The sequence below is a fragment of the Xiphophorus hellerii genome, chromosome 11, assembly GCF_003331165.1.
Source record: "Xiphophorus hellerii strain 12219 chromosome 11, Xiphophorus_hellerii-4.1, whole genome shotgun sequence".
NCBI classification, from domain to species: domain Eukaryota; kingdom Metazoa; phylum Chordata; class Actinopteri; order Cyprinodontiformes; family Poeciliidae; genus Xiphophorus; species Xiphophorus hellerii.
The window spans coordinates 7,078,597-7,106,271 of NC_045682.1; the positions used below are offsets into that span (position 1 = coordinate 7,078,597).

At 43.6% G+C, this 27,675-nt stretch overlaps 3 protein-coding genes across 4 annotated transcripts; 2 read left to right on the plus strand and 1 right to left on the minus strand.

Moving 5' to 3' along the window:
* Positions 1-6,828: 6,828 nt before the first annotated feature.
* zmat2 (zinc finger, matrin-type 2) lies at positions 6,829-10,152 on the minus strand. 2 transcript variants are annotated; one of them, XM_032577108.1, is made up of 6 exons: positions 10,031-10,152; positions 8,994-9,076; positions 8,739-8,864; positions 8,588-8,661; positions 7,854-7,999; positions 6,829-7,291 (listed from the first exon to the last, which is right to left on the minus strand). In XM_032577108.1, exons 1-6 carry the CDS (start codon positions 10,046-10,048, stop codon positions 7,148-7,150), a joined length of 591 nt encoding a protein of 196 aa, XP_032432999.1. In that variant the 5' UTR covers positions 10,049-10,152; the 3' UTR covers positions 6,829-7,147. The 2 variants fall into 2 exon arrangements, with proteins under 2 accessions (XP_032432999.1, XP_032432998.1); XM_032577107.1 differs by having other exon boundaries at positions 8,739-8,862; positions 8,977-9,076.
* Positions 9,076-17,073, plus strand: slbp2 (stem-loop binding protein 2). The gene is made up of 11 exons (XM_032577106.1): positions 9,076-9,973; positions 10,107-10,127; positions 10,235-10,436; positions 11,754-11,909; positions 12,346-12,423; positions 12,827-12,907; positions 13,035-13,178; positions 14,021-14,182; positions 14,265-14,415; positions 15,366-15,492; positions 16,513-17,073. The coding sequence occupies exons 3-11, from the start codon at positions 10,384-10,386 to the stop codon at positions 16,575-16,577; spliced, it is 1,017 nt and encodes a 338-aa protein (XP_032432997.1). The 5' UTR covers positions 9,076-9,973; positions 10,107-10,127; positions 10,235-10,383; the 3' UTR covers positions 16,578-17,073.
* A 1,480-nt stretch (positions 17,074-18,553) lies between these two features.
* Positions 18,554-27,316, plus strand: fam53c (family with sequence similarity 53 member C). Its single transcript, XM_032576618.1, has 5 exons — positions 18,554-19,051; positions 21,449-21,796; positions 21,875-21,932; positions 24,636-25,624; positions 25,974-27,316. Exons 3-5 carry the CDS (start codon positions 21,926-21,928, stop codon positions 26,259-26,261), a joined length of 1,284 nt encoding a protein of 427 aa, XP_032432509.1. The 5' UTR covers positions 18,554-19,051; positions 21,449-21,796; positions 21,875-21,925; the 3' UTR covers positions 26,262-27,316.
* The last annotated feature ends 359 nt before the right edge of the window (positions 27,317-27,675 follow it).

Below are 27,675 nucleotides of genomic sequence, written 5' to 3' on the forward strand. Positions count from 1 at the left end.
CCAACTTTGGAAAGTCAAAGGTTTCCCACCAACCCCAACCTAAATATCCAATATGGCTCCCACAGCACTTCAAAATGTGATGATTGCTGCAGTATTATTTCTTATTCTGTGAGTTTGTATCTCTATGAATTAGTTGCCAGTCATTTCTACAGTATGTGATCTTCCATTAGTAAATGTGTTGCTAGAAGCTACTATGTTTTAGTTCGTAAACTTGCGTTAAGAACTGGAGTGTTTCTCTGACGTTATCCTGCCATGATTCAGATACCTACAGTTGGGGGAGGAGGTGCATTGTAGGAGTGCAAACATGAAAATAAGGAGCCTTCAGATGCAGAAGTGGTTACAATTATAGTAAGAGCTTCACTGTGGCATGAAAATGTAAATTTATACAAATAATCAACTAGCCCACTTACATGTATTTATAGAATTATGAAACATTTTACAAGTGAATGATTCGTTTTCCTGTGCACATTAACAGATGTTGTTTCTGATGAAGCAAGTAAAGGACAAAACTTTGATGAAACCAAACTGCTTAACTGTGATAAATGTAATCAAAATTTACTTTAACTCAGTTTAGCATACCAAGCTAATGTTAGCCCGCATTAGCTTAGTCCAGGCATGTCCAAAGTCCGGCCCGGGGGCCAATCACGGCCCGCGGTCAGATTTCATACGGCCCGCAGCTTCGGTCTTATAATGTATTATTTATGGCCCGCCTGCACTGTGAAACAGAATAAATAAATCATAAAACTTGAAACTGTAATTCCTCCTTTCACCAAATGGTCGCAGCACCACTTTAATACTATCAGTCTCTGCCTCGGTGCAGCGAACCCCTCTCCACTCATTTCTGCCATGGCCACTGCAAAGAAAACAAGTTTACAGTGAGGGCCGCCGCTTTCAAGAGAGATGGGAATTACAATACTTCTTCACTGAAAATCAAGGCAATTGTGCTTGTCTAATTTGTGAGACGGTTGCCTTGTTTAAGGATTTCAACGTAAAGAGACACTACCAGACTAAACATGCTAACGCATAGAACAAGCTAACAGGGAGTGACCGTGCTGAAAAAGTGAAGCAGCTCCAACCTGCACTGGCATCACAACAGCGATTCTTCACGCGGGCCTGTGAGTCAAAAGAAAATACCACCAAAGCAAGCTACGATGTTAATGTTAATAGCTAAACATGGCAAACCTTTTACTGGAGGTACATTTATCAAAGACTGTGTTATGAAAATGGTGGAGAACATTTTGCCCTGAGAAGAAGCAAGAATTTGAGAAAAATGTTTGCCTGGCAGTAACAGTGTGGCACTGAGAGTTGAGGACATGAAATTGAGTGTTTTGAACGGCAACGTCTGTCACTATCAGCAGTGAAGAGCCAAAAGAACATTTATGCACCTGGATTTATGGCACTTATTTTTATTAAACTCTTGAGTAAGATTTGGTTATGAACCTGTAGATATTGTAAATGACGAGCAAAATTCACTTGTTTTAAGATTTAATAATAACAGACAACTTTGCATTACTTATAACTCCTGTTTAAAATGTTCTTGAGGCAAAGATATTTTTAAACTCATGTAAATTTAAGGTATTTCATACAGTTTGTTCAATGTTATCTGACTCTCCAGATATGAATGAAAGGCAGAATTTGGGTTTTTAGAGTTGTTCTCATTTGCCTGAGTGGCTTATATTTGTTTGTTTTTTTTGTCATTTGAAAAATAAAGATAATTGTGACAATGAAAATTGTTTTATAACAGTGTGTGAAACTTTTGTAGTTAAAAAATGTCCGAACAAACTATTGGCCCCCGGGCATCTTCACTTGATCAAATCTGGCCCTCTTTGCAAAAAGTTTGGACACCCCTGGCTTAGTCTCTTCCTTAGTTTCCCATCTTGCCTTTGCTAAATTGACCAATTGCTCTGTTTGTTTCTGAAACTCTTTATTTCCAAGTGGAGAGATTCCAGTTACAAGTTGTGGGACTTGTTATGTGATGCTAACTAGCCACTAACAAAATATTTCTCTCAATTTTATGAGTTCAAACACCAGTGAATCTCTTGGCCTGATTCAGTCTAGATGACAGAATTCACCGACAGACGGATTGAATCACCTTTGAAATCATGTTCTTTTATTTTATTTTTATCTCTACAAAAAATATTTGAGCAGTTTTGTGTAAACATTTTGGTAGGCCTGCAGATTTTCAGTCACTGAGGAAATGAATATGAATCAGTTAGGCTGCGTTCACACCATCCTCATTTAGACTGTTAATCTAACTTCAGTCCATTTGCCTAGGAAGTCCCTTTACGTTGGTGAGTTGTGAATGGTTATCGACCTCTGACCTCTAGAGTCATGCATATGTGAACATCAAGCAAACCGCAGACCCCTCCAAAAGCAGAAAGTGGATTACTGCGCAGGGCATTCTGGGTAAACACAATCAAAACAAACACGTTAGCCTAGCGATAGCAGGAGAAATATCTCGTGGTCTTTAGCTAAAGACTAAAGAGAAATGCTCCAACTGCTAAAATCTGATGCTACTTAATTTTTGTTTACCTTTTGCGAAGGAGAAAGTTGTGCTCAGTGTCTTCAGAGGTTTTTGAGTCGCTTCCTTCAGTGGTTCTTGGTGCAGCGCCCCCACAGGCGAGGAAGGAACAGTTTACTAAAAGGGTTTGACTGGTTTGAGAAAGAGAACTGCAGCAGCTGGAAATGGGAAACATTTCACTACAGTCTCTCTACGTGTCGTTACATGAGTAAAACCAGATCTTATGGAGAAAACTTGGGTTAGAATCATGTTGGACTTCTTGTGTCTATTAAAGACTGGACTGTCAAATACTCATCATAAGGTAATATTTGTAGCCGTCTGGCACACTTCACACCATTGAGATTAAGATTGAAACCACAAACTCTGAAACACCTTCAGAAAGTTCAGAGAACCTCTGATTGAGACGACTTCCACCGACCACTGGGCAGTCTGGAGCAAAATGAATGAACATGAATTTTACATGCGGTTGCATCAATAAATGAGATTATTACCAAAAAAATTAATATTTCAACAACTCCATCACCCAGTGAAACATTATAGAGTTTAATTTCACACACATTGATGCTCTTAAGCCTTTTTTTCTGGTATTGATGATGATTTTCTGCTTAGAGTTCATAAAAGCACAAAATTAAATTAAGCAAAAATCAATTTTGTGCTTTTACGAACTCTAAGCAGAAAATCAGAAATGATGTGAGGCCTTTAAAACAGTTTAAACAGAGCCTGTTTAACACCAGGTTGTTTTATTTAGCCTCACAGAAACCAATCGACTAATTCTCTGACTGCAACGGAAGTAAACATGTGAAATATTCACTGAAGCACTGAGTCATAAATAAAAACCCCAGGTCGGGTTGACTAATGGCGACAGACCGCAAATGACGGCCACATCCTGTCTTGCAGCGAACCGTGCAAGCTAGCTGCTATTTTCTCCTAGCAGCAGCCAGTAAACAAGCAGTCAGGGTTGTTTACTGACAACCCTTTTAAATCGGGTCTAAGTACAGACCCGATTTAAAACATGACAATGTATTCCTGACACCTTGACGAAGGTTCTTCTATTTCCTGTGATTAAAGACAAAGCTGGAACAATTGGCAGCTCTGATAGTTATAAACCTATCATAGTTATAAGCCCTAGCAAGTACACTGTCTAAAGTCTTAACTAATTCTTTTGCCAAACTTTGCTAAGATAGTTATGTCTACAGACAATCAATTTGGATTCAAGTCCAAACATGGCACTGATTTGTGTATATATGGCTGAAAAGAATTACTGAATAATTACAGTAGCAAAAATTCTACGGTTTTTTAGACATCACTAAGGCTTTTGATCGTGTAAAACACAGAAAACCTTTTTTTTTTACTCTTCCAGGGGGTCTTTTGTGGGCCCTAGTGTCCCTTATATGATAGTGGGCTGACAGGAAACAGGGAAGGAGAGGGGGGAAGACATGCGGCAAATGTCGTCGGGTCCGGGAGTCGAACCCGCGACGAGGACTGAAGGCTTCCAAATACGGGTCGCGCTAACCCCTACGCCACCACAGCACGCCCCAGAAAACTATTTTTAAAACTGTGCCAAGCTAATGTGCCCAAATGTACAGTAAGATGTCTGTCCTATTGGTATGCTAATCAAACTATGCAGGTCAAATGGGACAACTGTGTGTCTGTATTCTTCCGTGTCAGTAATGGAGTCAGACAAGGAAGCATTTTATCCCCTAAATCAGTGGTGCCCAAAGTCGGTCCTCGAGGATCCGCATCCTGCATGTTTTAGTTCTTCCCATGGTGGCAGTAACAACTTTTTTCATGTAAGAACATGTCAATCCTTCTAATGAGCCATCATTTGATCCAGGTGCGTTAAACTAGGGAGAGAACTAAGACATGTAGGATTCTAGCCCTCAAGGACCGACTTTGGACACCCCTGCCCTATATTGTTTCATTTTTATATGAATGACCTCTCTAAGCAGCTAAACCTGTGTAGAACTGGCTGTATGGTTGGAGATACAATTATAAATCATTTAATGTACGCTGATGACCTACCGGTTTTTAGTTCAGCTGGTCTTCAGAAGCTGCTTAATGTCTGTTCAGCATACGGTGAATTAAATGATGTTGAATTCAATCCATCAAAAAGTCTCATTTTGATTTGTCACACTAAAGAGGACAAAAATAGGGTATTTCCAAATTTCAAGCTGTCTGGGATTTTATTGAACGTCTCAAATGAAGTAAAATATCTTGGTCATGTGTTGACAGACCGTCTGTCTGATGATGAGGACGTTTACCGTCAGGTTCGAATGATATTTGCTTAGGCAAATATCTGGTCCGTAAGTTTGGATTCTGTTCTGATGAAGTGAAACTGAACTTGTTTAGAGCACATTGTACATCACTGTATACTGCACATTTGTGGTGCAACTTTAAAAAAGCCAGTCTTCAAAGATTGAAGGTGGCTTAAAATGATGCATTAAGACTTTTGTTTAATAAGCCCAGAAGGACCAGTGCCTGTGAACTGTTTGTATCTGCTCGCCTCAGCACTTTGAAGGCTGTTTTAAGAAAGCTTATGTATAAATTTATTTGTCGTCTAAACGAGTCTAACAATGGAATTATCCTACTGTTGACTAATGTTAAATACAGTGACGTAAAGTACTCACCTGTACTTTGGAGAAATTGGTATGACTGCCTCCTGAATGGTTAGGGGCCTTTTTCATGTACTTTTTATTCTTCTATTGTATTAATTGTTTTCATTTTTATATAATTTGGACTTTGAGTGTGTAATAAAATCTATCTATTCAAGATTTCTGTTTCTTATTTCAGAAAAAACTCATGTTACATTAATATAGCATGAAAATGTTAATATTTCTTGATGATTATGAGTTAAAGAGAATAAAAACTCTCAGAAACATGTTAAATATTAGAAACTCCTGGTGTTCCAAACACCTGCAGAGGTTTCCTGAACACATAAGGTGAAGATGGTTGTTCAGAGTGCTGTGCTACTGAAGGAAGGTTGAGTGGAAGGAAAAAGTGTACAAATCTAAAGGGGCAGTATTATAAAAAATGTACTTTTGTGAGCTTTACATCATGTTGTGTTATACTCTCAGTAAAAACAAACCTGGAGTGTTGCCCTGGTCTCCATGGTAACCATTCAGAGGGCCTAAGCGCCTATTTCAACAAAGCTCCACCTCCCACCCCCACTGTGCTCCTGCAAACTACTGGCAGCAGCAACTAGCAAACACCTAGGAACTCCACATCTGCTGAACTCCTAACAACGGTTGTAATCAGCTTCATGATGTTCTGAGTGTCGGAAAGAGCAGGAGCTTCTTAAAGAGACAGAGGCCCAATTGTTAGGCAATAAATAACTGAAGGTAAAATAGTCTCTTGATTGTGCTATAAAATGGAATTATGTGACTGAAAAATATGATACCGGCCTCTAAGAGCAATGTGTTGAACATAAAAGTTTCCATTTCATTTAGAAATCGAACAGACACCCTACAGAGTCTGGAGGAAGAGGAGGGACCAACGATGAAGATGAATGTTTTATCAGCAGAAGCTCCTTCATGCCACTGATGCAGTAATTAAAGCTAAAGGAACCCAGACCAGAACTGAAGAACATTTTTCTGTTTAAATTGTTTTATTGATCTCACGGAATATTCTGATTTCTGTTGAGTTCTCTGGTCCAGAATCATGGACCAGAACATGATTCTGTGGCTCTTTGGTAGTCGTCTTGCGATCGGAAGGTTGTAGGTACGATTCCAGCTTCCTCCTGCCACATGTCGATGTGCCTCTGGGCAAGGCACTTAACCCCAAATTGCCTACCGATCTGCGTATCGGTGTGTGTGTGTGTGTGTGTGTGAGTGCGACTGGGTGAATGTGACTCTAGTGTAAAGTGCTTTGACTGGTCAAAATGACTGGAAAAGTGCTATATGAGTTCAGTCCATTTACAAATGAAGGCTGAAATATTTCACTGTGTGATTAAACAGAGTTCCTATTTCTGGGAAAAAAAATAAATAATTTCATTTTTTTAATGTCATTTTTTATTTTTTTGTGTGTACATCCAGGATATAGATGCTCAGCAGAGTAAAAATAACATTTTGTTCTGATCTGGATGATCAGCTGGTTCTGGTCATTTTTCAGCAGCTCAGAGGAAACAACCAACTTCCTTGTCTACTTCCTGTTGATCAAACGCCGCAGCGCCGCAGAGAGAGGCTGAACTCGCTCAGCGTCTCGGATCAGAAAGAATCTGCTTTAAAATGATCAGATTAATAATCCATCATCCTGCAGATGAACTGAATTATGCGATTAAAACGTTTCAGCAGCTGAAACTACAACAACCATCCAGAAGTCAAAGATTTTATTAAAATATGAACAGAAATAAAAGAAGTTCTCCTCCTGATTCCAATCATTTCCACTTTCAACAGAAACGCTGAACGCAGCGAACCCAGACGACGCTGGATGCTGATTGGCTGACGGGTCGCAGTCCGACTCCTCAGGAGAACAGCCTACTGGGCCACGGCGTCTGACCAACCGGCTGCTCAGAGCCACACAACCTGCCAAAATAAGAGTCTGTCTGGGAATGCAGAGCAGGACGAGTCCTGATCTGAGTCTCTGAACTAGTCCCAGTGTGCAGCAGGAACTGGTCCCAGTGTGCAGCAGTCAGTGGCTCTTCTTGGACGAGCCGAACCCGGAGAATCCCATGACGGCGGCCATCTCGTCGTCCTCCTCCAGCTCCACGTCGTCCTCAGCTCGCCGCTTCCTCTCCTTCTGCTTCTCCTTCTTGTAGGCCTTCGCCTTCTCCTCCTGCAGGAGACACAGGCCGCAGAGATAGGCTATGAGGACAAGAGGCGTCACTCTGACTAAATACACTGCAGAACAAACCATTGACCGGCCAGTTTGACCAGGACCTGCAGCGGGCTGATTAGGGCCATTGTAGATAGAAAAAAGGAGCAAATTTAAACCAAAAGAAATTTAAACTCCTGATTTGGTTTAATGAGTATTATTTTGTTTCATGTATCAACCAATCACAGCCAAGACTAGACCTGCTGTTTTATCTCAGAAAGACTTCAGAAGTAAAAACCACCAGGGCAAATTCTAGTGTTAACAGTCTTCTTCTTTTTTTTTTGTAGAAACATTTGGCCCAAACTCCTCACCAGTAGCTGGCAGTAATGCTCCCTCATTAGCATTTTATTTTCTGGATAAACTCAACTACTAATTATTCAGATAAAATAAAAATTAATTGATTTCTAAGACAGAAGGTAAATAAAGTCTGGATCGGGAATCCGCTTTGTTTCTGATGGTTTTATTGTGCATGTGTGGAGCGCAGTAAGGTCAGGGGGCCAGCAGGGGGCGTGGCCTGACTCACCTCCTCCCTCAGCTCCTTCATTCGCTCCTCAAAGTCGTACTCCTTCTGCTTCTCCTCCAGCTTCTTCTTGTTCACCTCGAAGCGTTTCTTCACCTGATCCAGAGACGAGCGCTCCACCCGCATCGACATGCCCAGGTTCCTCTGATCTGCTCACACACACACCCCCATACACACACACATACAGTTTACATATAAGGACTTTGACTTCCTTTCCTTTTAGTACCTGCATTCACGTCCTACATCCAAACTTGACCTCTGACCCTAAAATAGGGTGTCAACAAAGGCATGGGCAACATGGACTTAGAATGTGATCTCAGTATTTTGTAGTACTATTGTGATAACCATGAAAATGATGATAAGACCTATTACTCCTTTTTTAGGTAACTGCTGACCTTAAACCGTTTCTATTTTAAATAAACGACTTCAGGACGCCACATGCACATAAACATGCTGAAAGAAGTTTGATTTATATCACTAAACCACCAGATACTTTATTTAATCACAATTCTGAATTTACTCATATTTTTTGATGGCGACAACCATCTCTACTGCCGTAAACAAAATGGCTGCTCTTTCAGCTAACAGCGGCTAGATCTTAGCAACCGGCTGCTATGGCTACAAGATTCAAGTCCAGACTACAGAGACGAGTCTGACTCAGATGGCTCAGCTGATGGACTCACACTAAGCCAAAACACAGCGTTTCCATAGTAACAGTTGCTGGTTTGAGAACTCACGTTTCTTCCCGTTGATGTGATCCAGGAAGTTGATGGAGTCCTTCACCACACAGTCGCACACGTTGCAGTAGTACCTGGAACAGCAGAAGAAGAAACAAGGAGTCAGCACCGGCCAGGCGGCGTGGGGGCGGCGCCAACTCTGAACACCCACCCGCCCATCTCAGCCTGCGGCGTCGTCTTGGTGATGACGATGGTCTTCCCCAGCTTGGACTCCAGATCCACCTTGTAGTCCCGGTGACGCAGGAGTTCCCGCTTGACAGGCGGGGCAATCTTTCCTGGAGGAACGCAGAGAAAAGCTTTAACCTATGACCTCTGGGAAATCAGAGCTCTGCTTCTAATCAGCAGACAGAAACAGGAAGTGAAGCCATGTTGAAGACAGTTCTCCTCACCATCCCTCTTCTCCAGCTCCCTCTCCTCCACCAGACGTTTCTGAGCCAGAGACTCGTACTCGTCTTTGTCCCATTTTCGACGGAAGTCGTTCTTACTCGACTGGAAGAGGTCAAAGTTGAACATGAGAAAAGCTTCCAGAGAAACGGATCCTCAGAAACCTCCGGTTTACCTTTCCAGATTGAACAATTTTTGTCCTGAATCAGGGACAAGTAAACTGAAATAAATTCTGCAAAATTAACCTTTGACCAGATGTGTTTTTTCTGCAGTGATGAAAAGTGACTTCACTTTATCATATAATATATTTTTTATAGTAGTTATAGCTCCTCAGGAAACTGAAAAGATTAAACATTACTGTCATACAGTAAGTCTTCAGTCAGAGGCCTCTACAGATTTCTTGCATGACTGCTACTGGAGATGAACAAGGATTCTCTGAAGATACTCAGGTGATCAGTTACAGCAACATTTAGTTTCCCTTTAGGATAAATTTAGTATTGTTGAATTGAATAAATAATTACATGCATTTTTTATTCTTTAAGATGATAAAGATAATGATGTAGAACCCAAAGTGAGATTCAATTACGTAATAGCAAACACTATTTTCTACTTTAATACAGAATTATAACTTTTACTTTTAAAATCTCATACAATTAGTTTTTTTTAATCATTGTTCAAGCCGAGAATTATTTTATTTTGACAGACCGGAAGTTGGGTTGTAGCGGTTAGCTGAGCTCCTGCTAAAAGCTAAGCGTTTATTTATCATCAGTTTTGCTTCAGAATAAAACCAGAAACACACGAACGACTGGTACCGACTGAAGCTCGAGTTTAAATGTACATATGGTCACAAACTGTGACTAAAGGCCTGATTATTGTTTTCGTCGTGGTCTGTTAGCATGCTAGCCGCTAGCATCAGCGCTCAGAAGCTCTATAGACGGCTTCAGGCGGAGCTGAAAGCGGTTCCGGTCGACGGTGAAACCCGAATATTTACGGACACTTAAGGTTTGATGTTTAAAAAGTACAAATTAAATATTTAAACTATAATAGTGAAAAACTCACCCCACTGCCTGACGCCATCTTGTTTACTCGGTTACCGGAAATGGCTGAAACTGACTTTTAAATTTGTGATTTGCAGCGCCCCCTGCAGGACAGGCAGGTAGTGATGGCAAACCAGGCAGATTTTAACAGAGGAAAATATAAACAGGTAAAATGCTGTCCTACAGGTGAACGGAAGTGAGTAAACTGGTTGTGAAATGATTACAGTTTCAGAAGAGAAGCGCCAGAGACGGAAGGTAACCCAGGTGTGGTCAGGTGAGCTTTGGGCCCCGCCCCCTTTCCAGCGCCGCAGGTGCGCCTCATTATAAGGCTGAGAATCAGAATGATGGCGTGTCTGTCTGAAGAGAAGAGCAGAAATGTCAACCAGCGGAGTGAAACCCGCAGCCCAGAGTCCGCTGCTGTCCTCCAGGTACGAACCAGAACCAGAACCTGCAGGCAGAGTTTGTAGAACCAGTTTCTAATTTAGAGGAGAACTGTTTCCTGTAATTTACATTGAGCTCTGTCTTTCTGACCTGTTGGCTGTTAATCTGATTACACTCTAAATGTTAAAGTTCTGAGCTTTGAACCTATTTTGGGTTTATTTCTTGACCCATTTGAACCGGCTGGTTCGGACTCTTGCTGTGTTTGGTCCTGAGTTTCACCTCCCAGGCTTAGTTGTGTGAATTCAGAGGGTATCACCCAGAATCAGTCAAATAAAACTGATTTCCATCGGTGTCGTCACCCAAAGGCTTTCTGGTTTTGGTCAATTTAAATGTAAAACTTTTTTCCCCCTCTTACGGGTAATAAACTGTTGGGTTTTTCAGACAATTAAATCAATAAAATGGATAATTAATTAATTAATGAGGAAGTCTGCTGACCCAGACTCTCGCTTTCTGCACATTTAAGCGACAAAAGGTCAAAGCTAAAGAAGCTGTCCGTTCAGAGTTCTGTATTAAAACATAATGGAAAGTTGAGTAGAAGGATAAAATGTGGTAGTAATAAAACTGAAGTCAACCTTGAGAGGATTATGAAGCAAAATGATTTTTTCTTTGTATACTGGAGGAAGAGTGGAAAGAACCAGATTGCTTCCTGTTGGTGATGATCTGGGTCACCATGACATCATCTGGTTCTGGTCCACTGGGTCTCCTGGAGTTCAGTCAATGCAGCGGAGGAGTTTAGAGCTCCTCCTGGTTCCATTTTCCAGCTGGACTTGGTACCAACCTACAGTACCTGCTTTAATCACCATGGTAACACCAGCAAACTGGCCTGACCTTAGCCTCATGGGGAATCTATGGAGTCAAGAGGAACATGAGACACCAGAACCAACAATGAAGACGAGCTGAGGTTCTATCAGAGTAATCAAAACCTCAGCAGAACCTCCTCCATGCCACACCGCATGAATACAGGAACTCATGGAGCCCAGACCAGAACGGAGAGCAGAAGAGGAGGAACGTTTATGGATTAAAATAATTTTATTGGTCGGATGTAAAACTCAGGCTTTGAAATGATTTTTTTCACGAATTTGAGATTTTAAACTTGAAAATGCATAAATAAATTCTTGAAATATTTCACTGTGCAGAACAGTTGTTTTCTAACTTGAATTCAGATCTTTAGGTGAAAATGTAGAAAGGTTCGAGATTAAATAAACTTTACTAGTTTATCAAACAAAGTCTAAATATTATGGGGGGGGGGGGGGGGGGGGGGGGGAACTTAAGTAAAACATGTCCCTCTGACCCGGTTCTGCCAGCTTCTCTTCCAGCCCCTGGTCGTGTGTTTGTGCCAATTCTTGGTCCGCGGCCATGTGGAGCGGCGTTCCCGACCTAATGCCCGCTGCCCCGGGAAGCTCCTCTCCCGAACCGTGGCTCCTCCCCGGCTGCAGCTCCGTCTTCGACACCCTGGTCAGGTAGGTGGCTCACCTGGTCACCGGCTACTACCGGGAATTCAGGTAAGTGCTGCCCCCTAAAGGAAGGGATGGATAATTAAACTGCATCAGGTCTTATTTGGTTTTGATCCAGACTGCAGTTCAGGTTCTTTCTCTCCAGGGGGCAGCACAGCTGGATTTTTTTTTTTTTTTTTTTTTTATGGAGACAAATTTCTGCTATGAAAGAAAAAATAAAAGTCCAACTGGAAGTCATTATTATTATTATACTGGAGCAAGACTTCATAGAGAAAGTTTTACACTCATAATTTTCACTTTTACTCAACGTCATGTTGGAAGTTTTTTTTATCTCTTCTGGAAGCTGGCGTTTCCAGATTTTTTTTTCTCTTGAGTGATCTCCTGAATTGTCTGCATTGTGTTGGATATTTGCTCTATAAGGGTTTTCCTTCTGGTTTTCCAGCAACACGTCTCCGATCCCGTCTCCTTCGGCTGCAAGCGGATTTCGAGGACGAGAGCGAACCGGAAGCAAGCCTCGCCGGTTTGTATCTCCACCAAGCCGCTTCTCTGCACCGCAGTACTTCATTGTTTTCTTCCTGGGATCCAGACTCTTAAAACTGTCTGGATCATTTCATTCAGGACTTCAGGCTCCTGATGCTGCTGGAAGGAAAATGTGTAGATCAGGACAAACCTTCAGTCTGAAAAATGAAGTGTTTTTAATGCGTGGAGTCTAAATCAGGGGTATCCAAAGTGCGGCTCGGGGGCCATTTGTGAACAAAACTATAACCCAAAAAATTTTAATCTACTAGATGAAGTATTCATCCTTTAATAACCAAACCTTCTACTTTTTATTGTTCAAAAATGTCGAAACGCCCTCATTTTTAAGGCTGCAGTTTTTAAAAATGTTTTCTTGAGTTGCTGATTCTTAAGGTTGTCCTCGGCAGGCCGTCCATCCTGGAGCGCTGCATCCTCAAGGTGTCCACCAGCAGTGTGGCGGTGGGGACGGACGACGTGGACGGGAAAAGGTCAGCGTGACGGTGACCCGGACTGGTCGGGTTTGTTTGAACCTCGGCTGATTTGCGCAGCATGTTTCGGCCTGCTTTATGGCGGGTTTGGTCTCCATGGTGACGGCTCGGCCTTCGTTTCCTGCAGGCCTTCGTTCCCCCGCTGCTACCCCCGATTGCCAGACCCGGCCAACACCGAGACGAATGCGGCGGTCCTGAAGCGCCGCCAGAAGCAGATCCAGTATGGGAAGAACACCAGTGGCTACCAGAACTACCTGCAGCAGGTCCCCAAGTGAGAAACCATCTCTGAAGTCGGGATGCAAACTATTAATTACTTTTTAATTAACCCACAATCAGTGGGTAAAGAAACATTAACTTTCAGGGTGATTTTATTCACCATTTAATTAAATTCATTTAGCATAAGTGCTAACCTCATACCATTTGAATTTTAGTTACCTTGGCAGAAAATTGTATTTTATTGGAATATATTTTTCAACACCGCCCAGTCTTTTGATTACAGGAAAATATGTAATTTTTATTAATCGCATTAATACAAATTAAGTTCTTATGATTTGCTGCAGCAGGGGTCCTTTGTCTTGTCAGCAATGTTTCCATTTCTAGCTGTGCTAGCTTGAGGAGCAACACAACTTGATGAATTTGACTGGCAGCAGCCAAGTACATTACATTTAAAAAAATTATTTAAACTTGTATTTAACAAAAAGAGTTTGGAAAACAGAAAAAATCAAGACAAATGCAAGGTTTAAACATTTCTAATTAATTTTTTTTTCATTTAATTTTTGCATGCTTTTTTCCCCCTCATCTTCTCTCCGTCTCCTCCACAGCGCCCCCTGTTGGCTACCATTTAAAAAACACTGCTGTAGGACACCACTGTCACCAGCATCACTGAACTGCACACAGTAGCTGCAATTAATCATATTTTCAAATTTGATATGTAATGATATACTCATGGCATAAATAGTAGAGAAAATACTTAAATCACGATATGGACAATTTAGGGGGTTTTTAAGCATCATTATTTGAAATTTCTTGACAATGATAAATTATCACGATAAATGCCCACCTGTACTCTGAAGGCTTAGGCTCCGCCCCCTGATCGGTTGATCTCCTCCACAGACACCTGCGGGACCCGAAGCTCCACCCAGCCACGCCCAACAAGTACCGGAAGTACAGCCGACGCTCGTGGGACATGCAGGTGCGTCTGTGGAGGCGCGCGCTGCACCTGTGGGACCCTCCGGCCAGCGATGCGCCGGACACGCCCGACCCGGTGGAGCAGCTGTAGGTGGAGCCTCTGCCGCCCCCTGCTGGACGCTCTCGGCAGCAGAAAGCGCAGCGTCTCACCCTCCTCTGGTGTCTGCAGGCAAAGCCAGCTGGCCAAGATGACGTCGGACCTGTGCGAGGACGGAGGAGACAAGCAGAGAGAGAAGGAGACTCCTGCAGCCTCTGATGCCTCCTCGGTGTCTCTTCTGTCTGTGGACGTTTCTGGAGCCTGGACCGTCCCGCTGTCCCCAGTAAGGCCTTGCCTCTGTACTCGCTGATTATTGCAGGAGGAAGTGGTTTCTGCCTCCAAATGATGGTCTGATGTAAACATCTAGCTAGTTTTCTACAGCTGCCCATCAGTCCTGCAAGTCAAGGGGTGATCAGTCACATGTGGCAGTATTTATATATCCTTCTATTGTCCACCCAGCGGGGGCTACTTCCTTGTAGCAAGAGGCCATATCCGTCCCAAAGCAATCTACTGATCTCATTAATGATGGGCGGCCCGGTTACCAAGCAAGTGGCTAACATGCCTAGCCTGGTCATCCACTGGATTGTCTATTTCCTCTGCTGTTTGTCAGCATTGGATTGGCTAGCAGCTTCACCTAGGTTGGTCTCCTGCAACTTGTACTTTCTTCTTTAAAGGAAATGTTAAGAAAAATCGTTGGTATACAGTGTTTGTAGTGCCATGTGAAGTAGCCACTGCTGGTTGTGCAGTAGTCTTAATTTTGGTATTTAAACCACATCCTACACTCAAATGATTTGCTTCACTGACTGAAACTAAAGTCTTAAGTCTAGACCAACCAGTTTATAGGTTGATGTTTGGATTCTGACAGACTGTAGATATCCCAAAGTCTTTATCTGGGCTCATGGTTCATGGACTCTGCCTTGGGTTAGCTTGTCCTCACATAGAGGCTGATTAACCAGCTGCAGCGTAACTGCAACAGCTCGGCAATTTAAACGGGTCTGGAACCGAGCCTGGCCCCTGATCACTGAAGTGTTTCATGTTGAGCCTGTGAGCCTGGTTTCCAACATGGAGACATGCATGGTTCTCCTCAGGGCTGGTTCATAACAGAACCCTGCGGGGTGATAAAACTGGTTTTATTCAGTCGATCGGTTTGTGCTGCAGGTAGACTTAATGATGTCTGAACGCGGTTGCGAGTCAGAACTCTGAATGACAGACCTGTTTTCCTTCGTCCGGCAGCCGGAGACAAGCCACCGGCCTTTTCGCTCTCCTCCTGGTCTCAGCTACTCCAGCAGGAGTCAACTAACCCCTGATGACGGCATGAATGACTGGCTCCGCCTCCTGATGGAGACCGACCACACCCCAGGTGAGGCCACACTCATCACTCATATAACACCTTTCAATCTCTAACTGAACCTGGGTCATGAAAGGATGGTTAACTTTTTTATTTTTTTTTAAATATTAATTTGAGTTTTATTCCCGATAGATTTGGATCTAAGGTTGTATTCCCTCCTGATGGTCTGGTTGACTTGGTTATATTGGGTTCAAATCTTCTTTTTCTGTTCCATCTCCAGCTGCTGTTCTTTGTCTCTGCTCTGAGTCAAACCAACCAAACCCTTTGAGCAACCTGTTCCCCTCCTGGCCTGTGGGGGGCACTGCACAAAGAACCACTGAAGGAAATTACATACAAACCTCTGAAGACATTGAGCTTGACTTCCTCTTTCACCAAATGAAAACTAAATTGGAGTGCTTTTTAGCTGTTGGAGGATTTATGTCTCGTCTTTGGTTGAATACCACAAGTAATTTCTCTCACTAGGCTAGCACATTAGCTTTGGTTGTATTTACCCAGAATGCCCTGCACTGTATTCCACTTCCTGCTTTTGGAGCAGTCTCCGGTCCGCTTGGCGTTCACATATGCATTCAAACCGAACCAGAGTTCACTTCAACCAAACCCAGACCGAGGTTTGTAGAACCAGAGGTCCATTAGCATGAGCATTCACACCTCACTAACCGAACCGGACTTTATCAAATGGACTGAACAGGGCTGGTGATAATGTAGCCTAAAAGTGATGTATGAACATGAAACAAACGTCAAGGTGGGTCCAACAGGGACTTTGTCTTCTTTCTTCCTTAGAAGTCCTAGAACCTGCAGTAACTCTTGTTGAACACTTGACATGTCAAGTCCTGCACTGATTCACTTCAGTTTCTGAATGAATGAAAACTTTAATCTAGAATCATTTTTAACCATCTGACTTTTTCTGGAAGCAGATTAAAATCTAAATCGGAAGTTTTCGGTATTCATTTTTGTTCCTGCAGGTCAGAACCGGACCAGAACCTTTTTCCAGATTTTAGATTTAACTCCTATTCCTCGGGTTTGTCTCCTCAGATTTCGGCTCTGATGACCAGCAGGTTCCTGTGTTTTCTGACCAGCTCTTCTGGAATCCGTACTGACGACCCGATCCAAGCCCCGTTGGACCTGATGTTGCCTGAACTGGACCTGACCTGTTTTCTGCTGATTCTGAACTCTAACCAAGATTTTGGGGCTTTGGAGCCAGAAACTCACTTGTCTTTTAAAGATCACCACAAACCTACGTCATCGCCGGTGGCGTGCGACCAGTCCCTGGTCCGGTCCCCGCCCCCGGCGGTTGGACGCCTTACTGTTAGCACTAGTTTTATTTGAACTGCGTCAGAATGAGCACAGTCACCTGCATCACGCCGGAATCCTGCACTGAGGGAACGTCACGAGTTTGTCCCGTTCGTCACTCGGTTCTTCACCTTCATCCTCCGCTCCTCCTCCTCATGTTTCTTTTAAAAAATGAAGCTCCTGATCAGTGGAGTCAAAGTGCTGCCACTTTTGTGTTCTGAGATTTCTTTTACTTCTATGTGCTGCTTTGAGTAAAGTGAAATGTGATTAATAAAGATGTAAATAAAGAGTTGAAACCTTAAACCTGACCTGATCTCTGCTTCAAACTGGGACTACTGGGAGAAGATGTACTGGTCCTGCTACCAGTGCAGGACCATCTAGCTCTGCGCTGGTGGTTCTGGAAGAGAAAAGGATGGCCCAGATGTTCCTGAATTGTTCAGCTCTACAACTGAAGTTCCAGTGGATGCAGAATTAGTTCTTCATGCAGATGTTCTATTGTGGTTGGTCTTTAACATTTCTTTTTCAACATACATCATTTTGTTTTCTTTTGGTCAGAAATTGATCATTTGGATTTTTTTCCCCTCCAAGTTAGAAGATCTGAGCTAGATTTTTGCAGAGGCCTCGTTGGAGCAGTCGCCCAGGGCCTCACATTTTTGGGGCGGCTCAAAAGATTTGGCATGTACAAACTTTAAAACTCAGAGCAGCTCACACGAAGTGTTTTAATGTTACAGTTCTATAAATGTATACAACACTGAAATATTTGAACTTAAATATTTCAGTGTTGAACGTGGAGCTATTTCAGGTGGGGCATTTTGCTGTTGTGTTGGCCTATCTATCAATGTACTGCATTTTTTTATTTTAATGAAGTTAATTTCAGAGTCTAAAATCATATTAAATTATCCACAAAACAATGAACATTTTTAACTGAAAAACATTTTTGCTGCTAAATTATTGAATAAGCAGACATGAGCAGAACAGGACAGATATTTATAGTTTTAATCTGCTGTTCAGGTTCTTTAAGCATCAGATTGGAGCAAAGTGTTTTCTTATCTGTTCGTCTTTCTGGTGTTTCAAGAAGATCACTCATGGAGCTTCTTTAAAACTGTAGACTCTGACATTAGCATTAGCTGCTACATGTTAGTATTGAGATGCTATTTTAGGGTGAAATAGCTTTGCTGATAGGCTAACACCTTTTAGCACAACTTGAACACAACAGTATTCTTTTCCAGTCTCCAATCAGATCGCTTAGAAGCAGAAATTAACCCCTAGTGTGCCGAGAGAAGACACTTCGTCGGCCATTGCTGTTAACAAATGTCGCTTGTGCGTCAGATTTACGGGTGTACCAGAAACATGCAAATACAAGGGTTATTTAAAAACCTTTGTTTGCACAACGCAATTAATTTCATTAAAATCTATGTAATTAATCAAAATAAATGTGTTTAAGTCCCAGACCATATTATTTTTTCTTTGGTTTGGGCACCAAAACAGGTTTTAGCCCAGGGGCCCTGTCCTTCTAAGTTCAGCCCTGCAGCATAGGATGCCTGATCCACCTGCTTAGGAGCATTTTCGACCTTTTTTCATGTGTTATGAGTTTTTCCTGGCTCTGTTTTGACCTGTAATGTGTATTTTGGAAGCTCTGAAGGTGGGAGGTGTGTGTCTGCAGAGACAGGTGGAGGTGTTCAGATACGGACAGGTGAGGGTGGAGGTGCTGAGCTGCAGGACTGTGATTTCTGCAGGCTTGTCCTTTAACCACAGCCTCCAGAAGGATCAGAGCTGCTGCTGTAAACAAGCTGCTGTCGGCCTGGGAACTACAGCTCCCATCATCCCCTGCGCTGCGGGCTTGTTTTGGTCCAGCTGGATTATTTTTTATTTCTGCAGGATTTCTGGCCTAATGTTCGGCTGTTTGCGGTCTGCAGAGGCTGGAGGAGTAAAATAAGAGAAGAGGAGCAGGTGCTGATGATGAAGCATGAAGCATCGCTCCTCCTCCTCCTCCTTCTCCTCCTCCTCCTCCTCCTCCTCCTCTTCATCCTCCTCCTGGCACCGTAAATGTTATTTATGAATGCCCGCCGCTCACGGGCGTGTGCGCGCAGGATTTCCATTATTATGCTGGATAATTAGGAGACATCGCGCTGAGATCAGAACCGAGCTGCGGGTCGGTACCGGAGCCGAGCGACATCGTTCGTGCTTTGATTCATTTCGGTGGGTTCGGTGCCGCTGCTCCTCGGTAATACTGGGTCAATACACCGAGCACCGGAACCGCCTCACTTCGACACCAGACCAGGTAAGCTGCCGCTGGGACCCGGGAGGAGGGGGGACGACTGCATGTTCGGTTCGGTCGAGGTTCGGGTCGGTCTGAGGCGTGCTTCCCTCCCGTGTCTCCGCTAAGGGGCTCCGCGGACCGGCCTGTGTGTGCCAGCAGCGCCGCTGTGACCATCCAGGCTGGCGGGGAGGCAGCAGGCCTGTAGCCGAGCATCAGCGGATGATCTCCGCTTGTTTATTCAGGCTGTGCCGCTAACAGCGCCGTTAGCTGCCGCTAGCTGGGCTCTGGTTGCTGCTGTTACCCCTGGTTAGCCCCCTCGATGCACCCCATTACCCCCAACACCTAATTAGTCTTCCCATTCGGCCTCCTATTTACCCCCATTATTACCCAGTAGCCCCCAGTTAGCCCTGTTACCCCTTCTACTACCCCCATACACCCTATAGTTTTATTTTAGACCCATTACCCCACACCACCACCCCCATATTTGCCCCTATAATTCCCAGTAAGCCCTCCTTAGTGTTACCCCCTCTGTTGGCCACCCTGTTACCCCTGTACCCTATAACCCATTAGCCATTGTCACCCCCAGTTTACTCCTGTTAATGTTACCCCCTCTGTTAGCCACTCCATTAGCCTTTATTACCTATTTCTTAGCTATGTAGTTAGTGCCTGTTACCCTGAAATACCCCATTTGACCCTCGTACCCCTCTTTTAGCCCCATTTGCCCTTTCAGCTGTACCGACTCCTTGTTAATCCTCCTTCTGTTCAGTCACCCCCACTTTGAATCACTCAATTAGTCCCTGTTACTCTCAATTAACCCCTATGGTATTTCCCCTCTGTTAACCATCCCATCAGTTTTTATTACCCCTCTGGTAGCTATGTAGTTAACCCTGTTTCCCTAAAATACCCCATTTTGCCCTCCTACCCCTCTTTTACCCAACCCATTAGCTTATTAGTGGCATTGTCTGTTAGTAGGTACCGGCAGTCAATTTTTTTTGTTTAGATTTTTAGTACTCTAAATGCATTTTTCTATTAAGTGTATTACCAGAAAAGAGCCTGAAGAAATTTCAGCCCATTATGTCTTAACGGTTTTTGAGATTTTGGGGGATATATGTACCTTTCCACAAACCCACCTTTGAGTAGAAAAAGATGGGATTTTTGAAAGCCGATTACTTAAAAATAAATCAATTTGACACTTATTTGTAATGACATTCTTTAAATACATATAAATCATGTTGCAAAATATGAAAATGCACAATATAAATAGCTTACTTTAAAAATGAAGGTTCTTTAAAAAGAATTTATTTTGAAAAATAAAACAAATTTCAATATTGACCCTAATAGCAGACATGGCATTTTTGGGATACCATATTAAAAACTATATGTTGAAACCAAGCCCCAAAAGCTATTTGCCCAGTTTACTATGTGGTCTTAACAGGCTCCATTTTTTGTAGGGGTTGGGACTGTTTAATGAATTATTAGGCTGCAAAAATGCTTCCATAGCTAATTTAACTGATGGAAAAAAAATTCAAAAATTGAGTATTTTTTGACCACTCCCCAAATTAGTATTTTTCATCAGATTTTAATAAAACTTCTCTACTACAGATAAATTAGGCTGCTGAATAAAATAAAGGCCTCCATTTTTGGCCATCTTTAATAGTTTCCTTGTTAGTGCTGGTAGGAAATGGGGATTTTTTGTTTGTTTTTTAAAAAAGTCTAATTTTAGAGGATTTTTGACTTAGACCAAAATGTTTATTTTTTATGCATTTCATTGAAACTTACTTCCTAGATGTCAACAAGGCTGCTGCATGAGATAAAAACATTTATTTATGGCTATTTTTAGTAGTTTTTTGTATACTGGTGGCAGAAAATAGAGTTGTTTTTTTATTATTTCTTTTATTTTGGAAAATTCATTATTTTCTTTTCCGACTCTGACTGTTTTCTCAGTCAGAGTCCGAGGAAACAGACTCTGACTTTATCTACTGTTAGCCACTTGCCAATCTTCATTCTGTCCAATTAAGCCACCCCTTTAGCCACTCTGTTAGCCCCCTTTTAAAATACTTCCCCTTTGATGCCCCTTTTTTGTTACCCCTTCATTTAAGCCCCATTAGCACCCCACTGCTCCATCCACCTCTAGGGCCACAGTTGGATCCAGATAGAGGGACACTTGAGGGAAACCGTTGGATTCGACTCTATGGGAACCATTACATCTGATTCTAGCGTAGCTAGCTGTTGCATCATGGTTTAGTTGTAGCATGGTCTTGTAGGGTCTGCGGTTAATTTGCATAGCATTGTTTTTAAACTATTTGTAACATTCTTTATCATTGTTTGTTTGTTCGTTGGCTGAGGAAAAGCATTGATGAATTCAGCTTCTAGTTTGATTCTTCAATGCTAACTTGAATGTGTGTTTCTCTTCGCCAGGTGTGTTCCCAGGGCAACAGGTGAATGATGATGCCCTTGTGATAGTGGGTGGGGCTGCATGGGCCTGAGGGGGTAAGGAGGCGGAGTCTCTGCCTTAAGCCCCTCCCCTCTCCTTCCTGCCACAGACCAAACAGACGGGAAAAACACGGCCAGAGCTCTCCCTTCCCTCTTCCTCCTCCCCCTCTCTCCTCCCTGTTCTTACCCCTTCCTGACCCCGCCTTTCCCCCGCCGCCCTCCCCTGTCTCCCCCCTTGGCCGCTGCCACCATGCTGTGGTCTCGCTGCTGGTGGAGAGCCTGAGGAAACAGACTCTGGCAGGCGACCCTGCTCAGCCGGGGGACTACTACCTGGTGAGGCACTCAGCCAGAGAAACCCAGATGAACATTCAGATCCGAGAGTTTCGCTGACACCAAAGCTTTTTCTTTCAGTCCCTGCTGGACCCGAAAACCCTCCCAGAGTGCTGGCCCCCAGATGGCTTGATGCCTGGTGAGTGTTTGGCCGAGGTGGCAGCCCGCTGTTCAGGCAGGAGGTTTAAGAAGTACTAGATTATTTTAGCAATCGAGTATTTATCGACTATTCTGGCAATTAGTTTTTTTATTTTTAAGCAGTTTTGAGTAGCGCTGAGCAATATGAATTTATCATGGTATTTTGTGGTATTGTGATAACACTAAAAGCGACAATAAGAACTATTTATTACATCTGTTTCAGCTAACCTTAAGACTGTAACTGTCACAGCAATTACAGCCCCACAAACATGAATATTGCTCTTTAAAAACATTCCTATCTGTGATATGAGAAATGTGACTTATATCACACTTAACAGTAACTGCATTTTCAAATTCTTTGGTATTTATTGATGTTTTTATTGTGAAGAAAATAGTAAAACTAACAAACCCGACAATAAGAACAGTTTTGGAAGGTTTTAAACATAATTAATTACAATGTAACGTAAGAACCATAAATAAAAATTCTTATAAAATATTTACCACGATACAAAAATGTCCACCACTAGTTATGAGCACAGCAGCGAAACCTTAAACTGCTACCGTGTAAGTTACTCAACATGTTGTTGCTAGGCAACCAATAAGTGAGTTGCTAGGCAACCAATAAGTGAGTTGCTAGGCAACCAGTAAGCGAGGTGCTAGGCAACCAAATAATGAGTGAGTTATCTGAAGCTACCCAGCTAGCTTAACTGGCTGTGAGAGTTTGAGCAACTAATGTCTATATTTCCCAGAATACCATGCGGTTCCTGATTGGAGTTCTGTGAATATCCCATTTGTTGAATATTCTGTCAAATGTCATATCTGTAGATCTTGATCACGTGTCTATTGTGATATATATTGTTATTGATTAATAGTCCAGCCAATCAGAGTTGCTAGGCCAATCAGAATGCCAATCAGAATGCCGGACCAGGCGTCACTTCTGTGGAGAGAAAAATAACAGAGAAAACGGAGTTAGTAGTTGAAATACCAGCAAACTGGAGAGTAGTAGGAAGAAAAATCAGAGTGAGGAGACAGAGGAAGGAAGGTATGGCAGAAAACTGTCATGGTTGCTTTAAAGATTTCTGCTTATTTAGGTTATTACACAGTGTTCCAAATTATTGTGCAAATTGGATTTAAGTGTCAAAGATTAAATTTTTTGGTTTTAGATGGTATTGTGTGTCAGGGTTCTTTGAATCACTATAATTAATTCCAGAGAGCTGGGTTGATTAGTTTGTCTGGTGAGCTCAATTAAAGGAAATCTACTTAAGAAGGATGTTCCACATTATTAAGCAGGCCACAGGTTTCAAGCAATATGGGAAAGATAAAGGATCTCTGCTGACGAAAATCATCAGCTAGTGTAGTGCCGTATGACAAGGTATGAAAACATTAGATATTTAACGAAAACTGAAGCGTTCTTGTACTGCGAAGAGATTTGTGGCTGATTCAGAACAAAGATGGGTTTGTACAGATAAAGGCAGAATGAGGAAGGTTCCTGTTAGACAAATTCATCGGATTAAGAGAGCAGCTGTTAAAATGCCCTTACAAAGCAGCAAACAGTTATATGAAGCTGCTGGTGCTTCTGGAACCTCAAGGTGGAGGATCCTCCAGAGGCTTGTGGTGCATCAACCTACTACGTACTGGGCCACCGCTAACCAGAGCTGACAAGCAGAAACGGTGGCAGTGGGCCCAGAAGATTAATTTTCAAACAGACTTGTTCACTGATGACTGTTGTGCAACCCTGGATGGTCCAGATGGACGCAGTAGTGGATTGGTGGTGGACGGCCACCACGTCCTAACACGGCTGTGATGTCAGCTAGAAGGTGGTGGAGTCATTTTTTGGACCTAAATCATGGGGAGAGAATCATTGGTCGGCCCCATCAGAGTCCCTGAAGGTGTGAAAATGACCTCAGCAAAGTATATGGACTTTCTGACTTCACCACTTTCTTTCATGGTTCAAAAAGAAGAGCCGTACCTTCAGCAGCAAAATCATCTTCATGTATGACAATGCACCATCTCATGCTGCAAGGAATACCACTGTGTCATTGGCTGCTATGGGCATAAAAGGGGAGAAACTCATGGTGTGACCTCTGACCTCAACCCTATTGAGAACCTTTGGAGTTTCCTCAAGCAGAAGATCTGAGGGTGGAATGCAGTTCATATCAAACCAGCAGCTCTGGGAAGGTTTTCTGACATCCTGCAAAGAAATTCAAGCAGAAACTTTCCACAAACTCACAAGTTCAATGGATGCAAGAATTGTGCTGTGATATCAAAGAAGGTCCTATGTTAACATGTAACTCGGTCTGTTAAGATGTTTTTGATTGAAATAGCTTTTGATTTTAGTATATGTGACCATCTAATGCTGCACATTCAAAGAATGACTGTTTGCAGTTCTTTATAATTCATACAATGTTTAGAAAATCTGCTGTGCATAATAATTTAGAACAGTGCATTATGAGTTTTTTATTTTTGAAAAAAATACTGTTCTCATGGGGAGCTTTGTTCAGTAAAATTTGATTTATACTGTAATAGTTCATCACTTGAAAATTGTACTGACCATCATTTGCACTGACCATATAAGAAAATCTGAGAAAATATCACTTGTATAATAATTTGGAACACAGTGTATTATTAGTTCACTTTGTAGCATGAATTAAACCTAAAATGAAATTCATCTCAGTAGAATCACTTCCTGTTTGTGTTTCCCCAGAGAGCAGCTACTGGCAGCTCTGCCCTCCCTCTAAGACCAGCCTGCAGGGGGGGTTTCTGAGCTCTAGTTTCCCCCCCGGCCCCTTGCCCCTGGTGCCCCCCGATGCCCACCTTCAGGAGGCCGGCGACCCCTTGGAGGGCGGCCCCTCTGAGCCCCAGCGACCCCTGGCACCCAGCACCTCGGCATCAGAGCTGTCCCTGTCTGGGGCGGCGGCGGCGCCCCCCCCGGGGCCTGGACCACCCCCTCCGCCACCACCGCCCCCCAAGCGCCACTGCCGCTCGCTGTCGGTACCGGAGGACCTATCGCGTTGCCGCTACACCTGGCGGCCCAGCGCTTCTCGCGTCTGGACTCCCGTCAGCCGCCAGCAGTGCCACGGCGGCACGGGCGGAGGCGTGGCGGGCGGGGGCGTGGCGGCAGGGGGTATGGGCATGGCGGGGGGCGGAGCCTGCCCGCTGCGTGCCCCTAGCTCCTCTCTGACCTCGTCGCTGCACTCCTCTTCCAGCCCCACCTTCTTCAGCCTAGCGCTGTCGCCGGACTCCCCGTTGCCATGGAGCTTCCCCTGGGACCCTAGTGAGGCGGCGGCAGGGGGTGGAGCCTGCTGCTGCTTTTTTCCCTCCCCCTCCTCCTGCTCGTCATCGCCCTCCCCCCTTCACCCGCCTCCGCCCCCCCAGCGGCGCTTCTCCCTCTCACCGGTGCTCATCAGAGACTCGGCCACCTCCACCTTCCTTCCTCCACCTCCGGTCCCCAGCCAGGCGGCACCGCCCCCGCCGGGCTACGCCGCTGGCGCTGCCGCTGGGGGGCCGGTACCTCCCTCGCCCTCTTCTGCCTGCAGCACGCCGTCTTCTCTCCGCCGCAGTCTCCCGCCGCAGCTGCCCCGCTGCCACTCGCAGCCCTGTGACCTACTGCTGCTGAAGCCGGGCTTGAAGCGGCGCCGCGATCCCGACCGACCCTGCGCCCGGCCCGTCCTCGACTTCACCAAGATGACGCAGGTAGCCGATTGGTTGGCCTAATAATACAAATTTTTTTTTATGACTTTATTCTCATGCTGTTACAACTTTATGCTGGTATTATTTTATTCTCGTGTTATTATGACTTTTATTATGTTATTAGGACTCTGTCTTATTATCACATCTTTATTCTCACTACATCTTATCGTATTACGACTATTCTAATTATGACTTTCTTCTTGTATTATTATAACTTTAATGCAGTGCTTAGCCCCTTGCTTACATCTTTGCTTAGTGTCTTTAACGAGTTTAGCACCATGTTTATCTCTATGTTTAGCTTATTTTTTCCCACCGTGTTTAGCCCCTCGACTGCCTCCTTTCGTCCCTGCAGACACGCAGCATCGACCCGCAGTGCCTGGAGCGCGGCGGCGGTAGGTTAGCCTGTGGCGGCGATGTCTGCATGGGCATGGAGGCCTTTATGGGCGACTTTCGGGGCTCCTGCTCGCCTGCCGAGTGCCTGGGCCGCACCAGCATCGGGCCGCTGAGCGAGAGTGACGAGGAGTGCCGTGAGGACGATGAGGACGAAGAGGAGGAGGCGGAGGAGCGTGAGGCGGCACAGCAGGCCGTATTTGAGAGGGATTGTACAGAACTGGACCTGAACTTGATAGAAGAAAACTGACTTGTTGTAAATGAAGGCTGTTCTCTGTTTCTGTTTTCTAACTGAGTTTTATTTTGAAATGACCTGACCCCAGCCCTTCTTCCTGTCCCACCATCTTCTCAACACTCGGCGAGTTCTCGCCACCAATCAGCAGAGCTCTCAGGAACAACATCTTCTCCCATTGGACGAGCTGATTACTGGCAACAGTGATGATGTGGCGGCCGGCAGACCTGGACAGACTGGTCCGTTCCAGTTGGACCAGTACCAGCTGCGGTCCAGGTAACTTCCAACACGTCTGACAAGGCGAACGCGGCGCTGCAGTGGCCGACCCAAACGGTCCTGAACCGCCACAGAAACATAACCCAGAATAATCTTCACACCAAAGATGAAATGAAACATAAATACTCTCATAGATATAAAGAATTAGATGAGTTCTGATCTGAAATAGAGATTAAAAAGTTAGTTTTGCATTTAATGACAATCAAGAGTCCAAAAAATAATTTAATCACGAGGGCCTTTAAATGATGAAAAACCTGCAGATTTCTGAATTTAAATTCCTCCAAAAACAAATGATTTTCCGTTGCTGCAGTCATGTGACCCGGTCGTGGTGATGCGTTCAGGGTCGCTGCGGCCGCGCCTGTCAGTCGTCGCTGAGGGCAAAAAGCCACTGATGCTGTTGTTCAGCCGAGTGTTCGCACATTCCTGCTGTACACAACTGTCACTGAAGACACTACAACTGAGTGTGTGTGTGTGTGTGTGTGCGTGTGCGTGTGTGTGTGACATCACACCCTGCTGGTCATGTGACCTGTGTTTAGATTGAATCCAATGGATTTCCTTGTGACAACAGTTTGTGTTTTAATTAAAATTGTTCAGTCATCTAGGTTTGGGTTCAACCATAAAAAACGGCTCTAGTTATTTTCTGTTGAGTGAAGCAGAAACTTTAACTCATCTCCAGTTTTAGGCTCTGTAATCTTGCCACAAAAACAACAAATTAAGAAATAATGGAAATATATAAATACAAACTGAGAATTAACTTTGGATTCAAAAAGGAACTTGGAAAAAAAAACTTTAGGTTGCAATGAAATGCAAATTACAGCCATGAATCTGTTAAATTTGGCATAAAAGAAGGTGAATCTGGGATTTAAATGAACATGGAGAGTTTTAATCTCCAGCAGAAAAATTAATCGCAACAAACAACGTCCCTCAAGTTTTCAGTGAAAGACTTCAGCAGGTTTATTACTGGAGTCTTACTGGTTTGGTGAAATAATTTTGATTTAAAACTATAAATTTTTACACAGAGGTGTTTTTGTTTTAACTGGTAAATCTTAAATGTAATGTCAGCCACTGCCAATAGAGGGCAATACAAATATTTAATATTATTGTTGTAACTTTATTGGGGCCTGCCATGCAAAGCAATGGCAGGAACCTATTACTA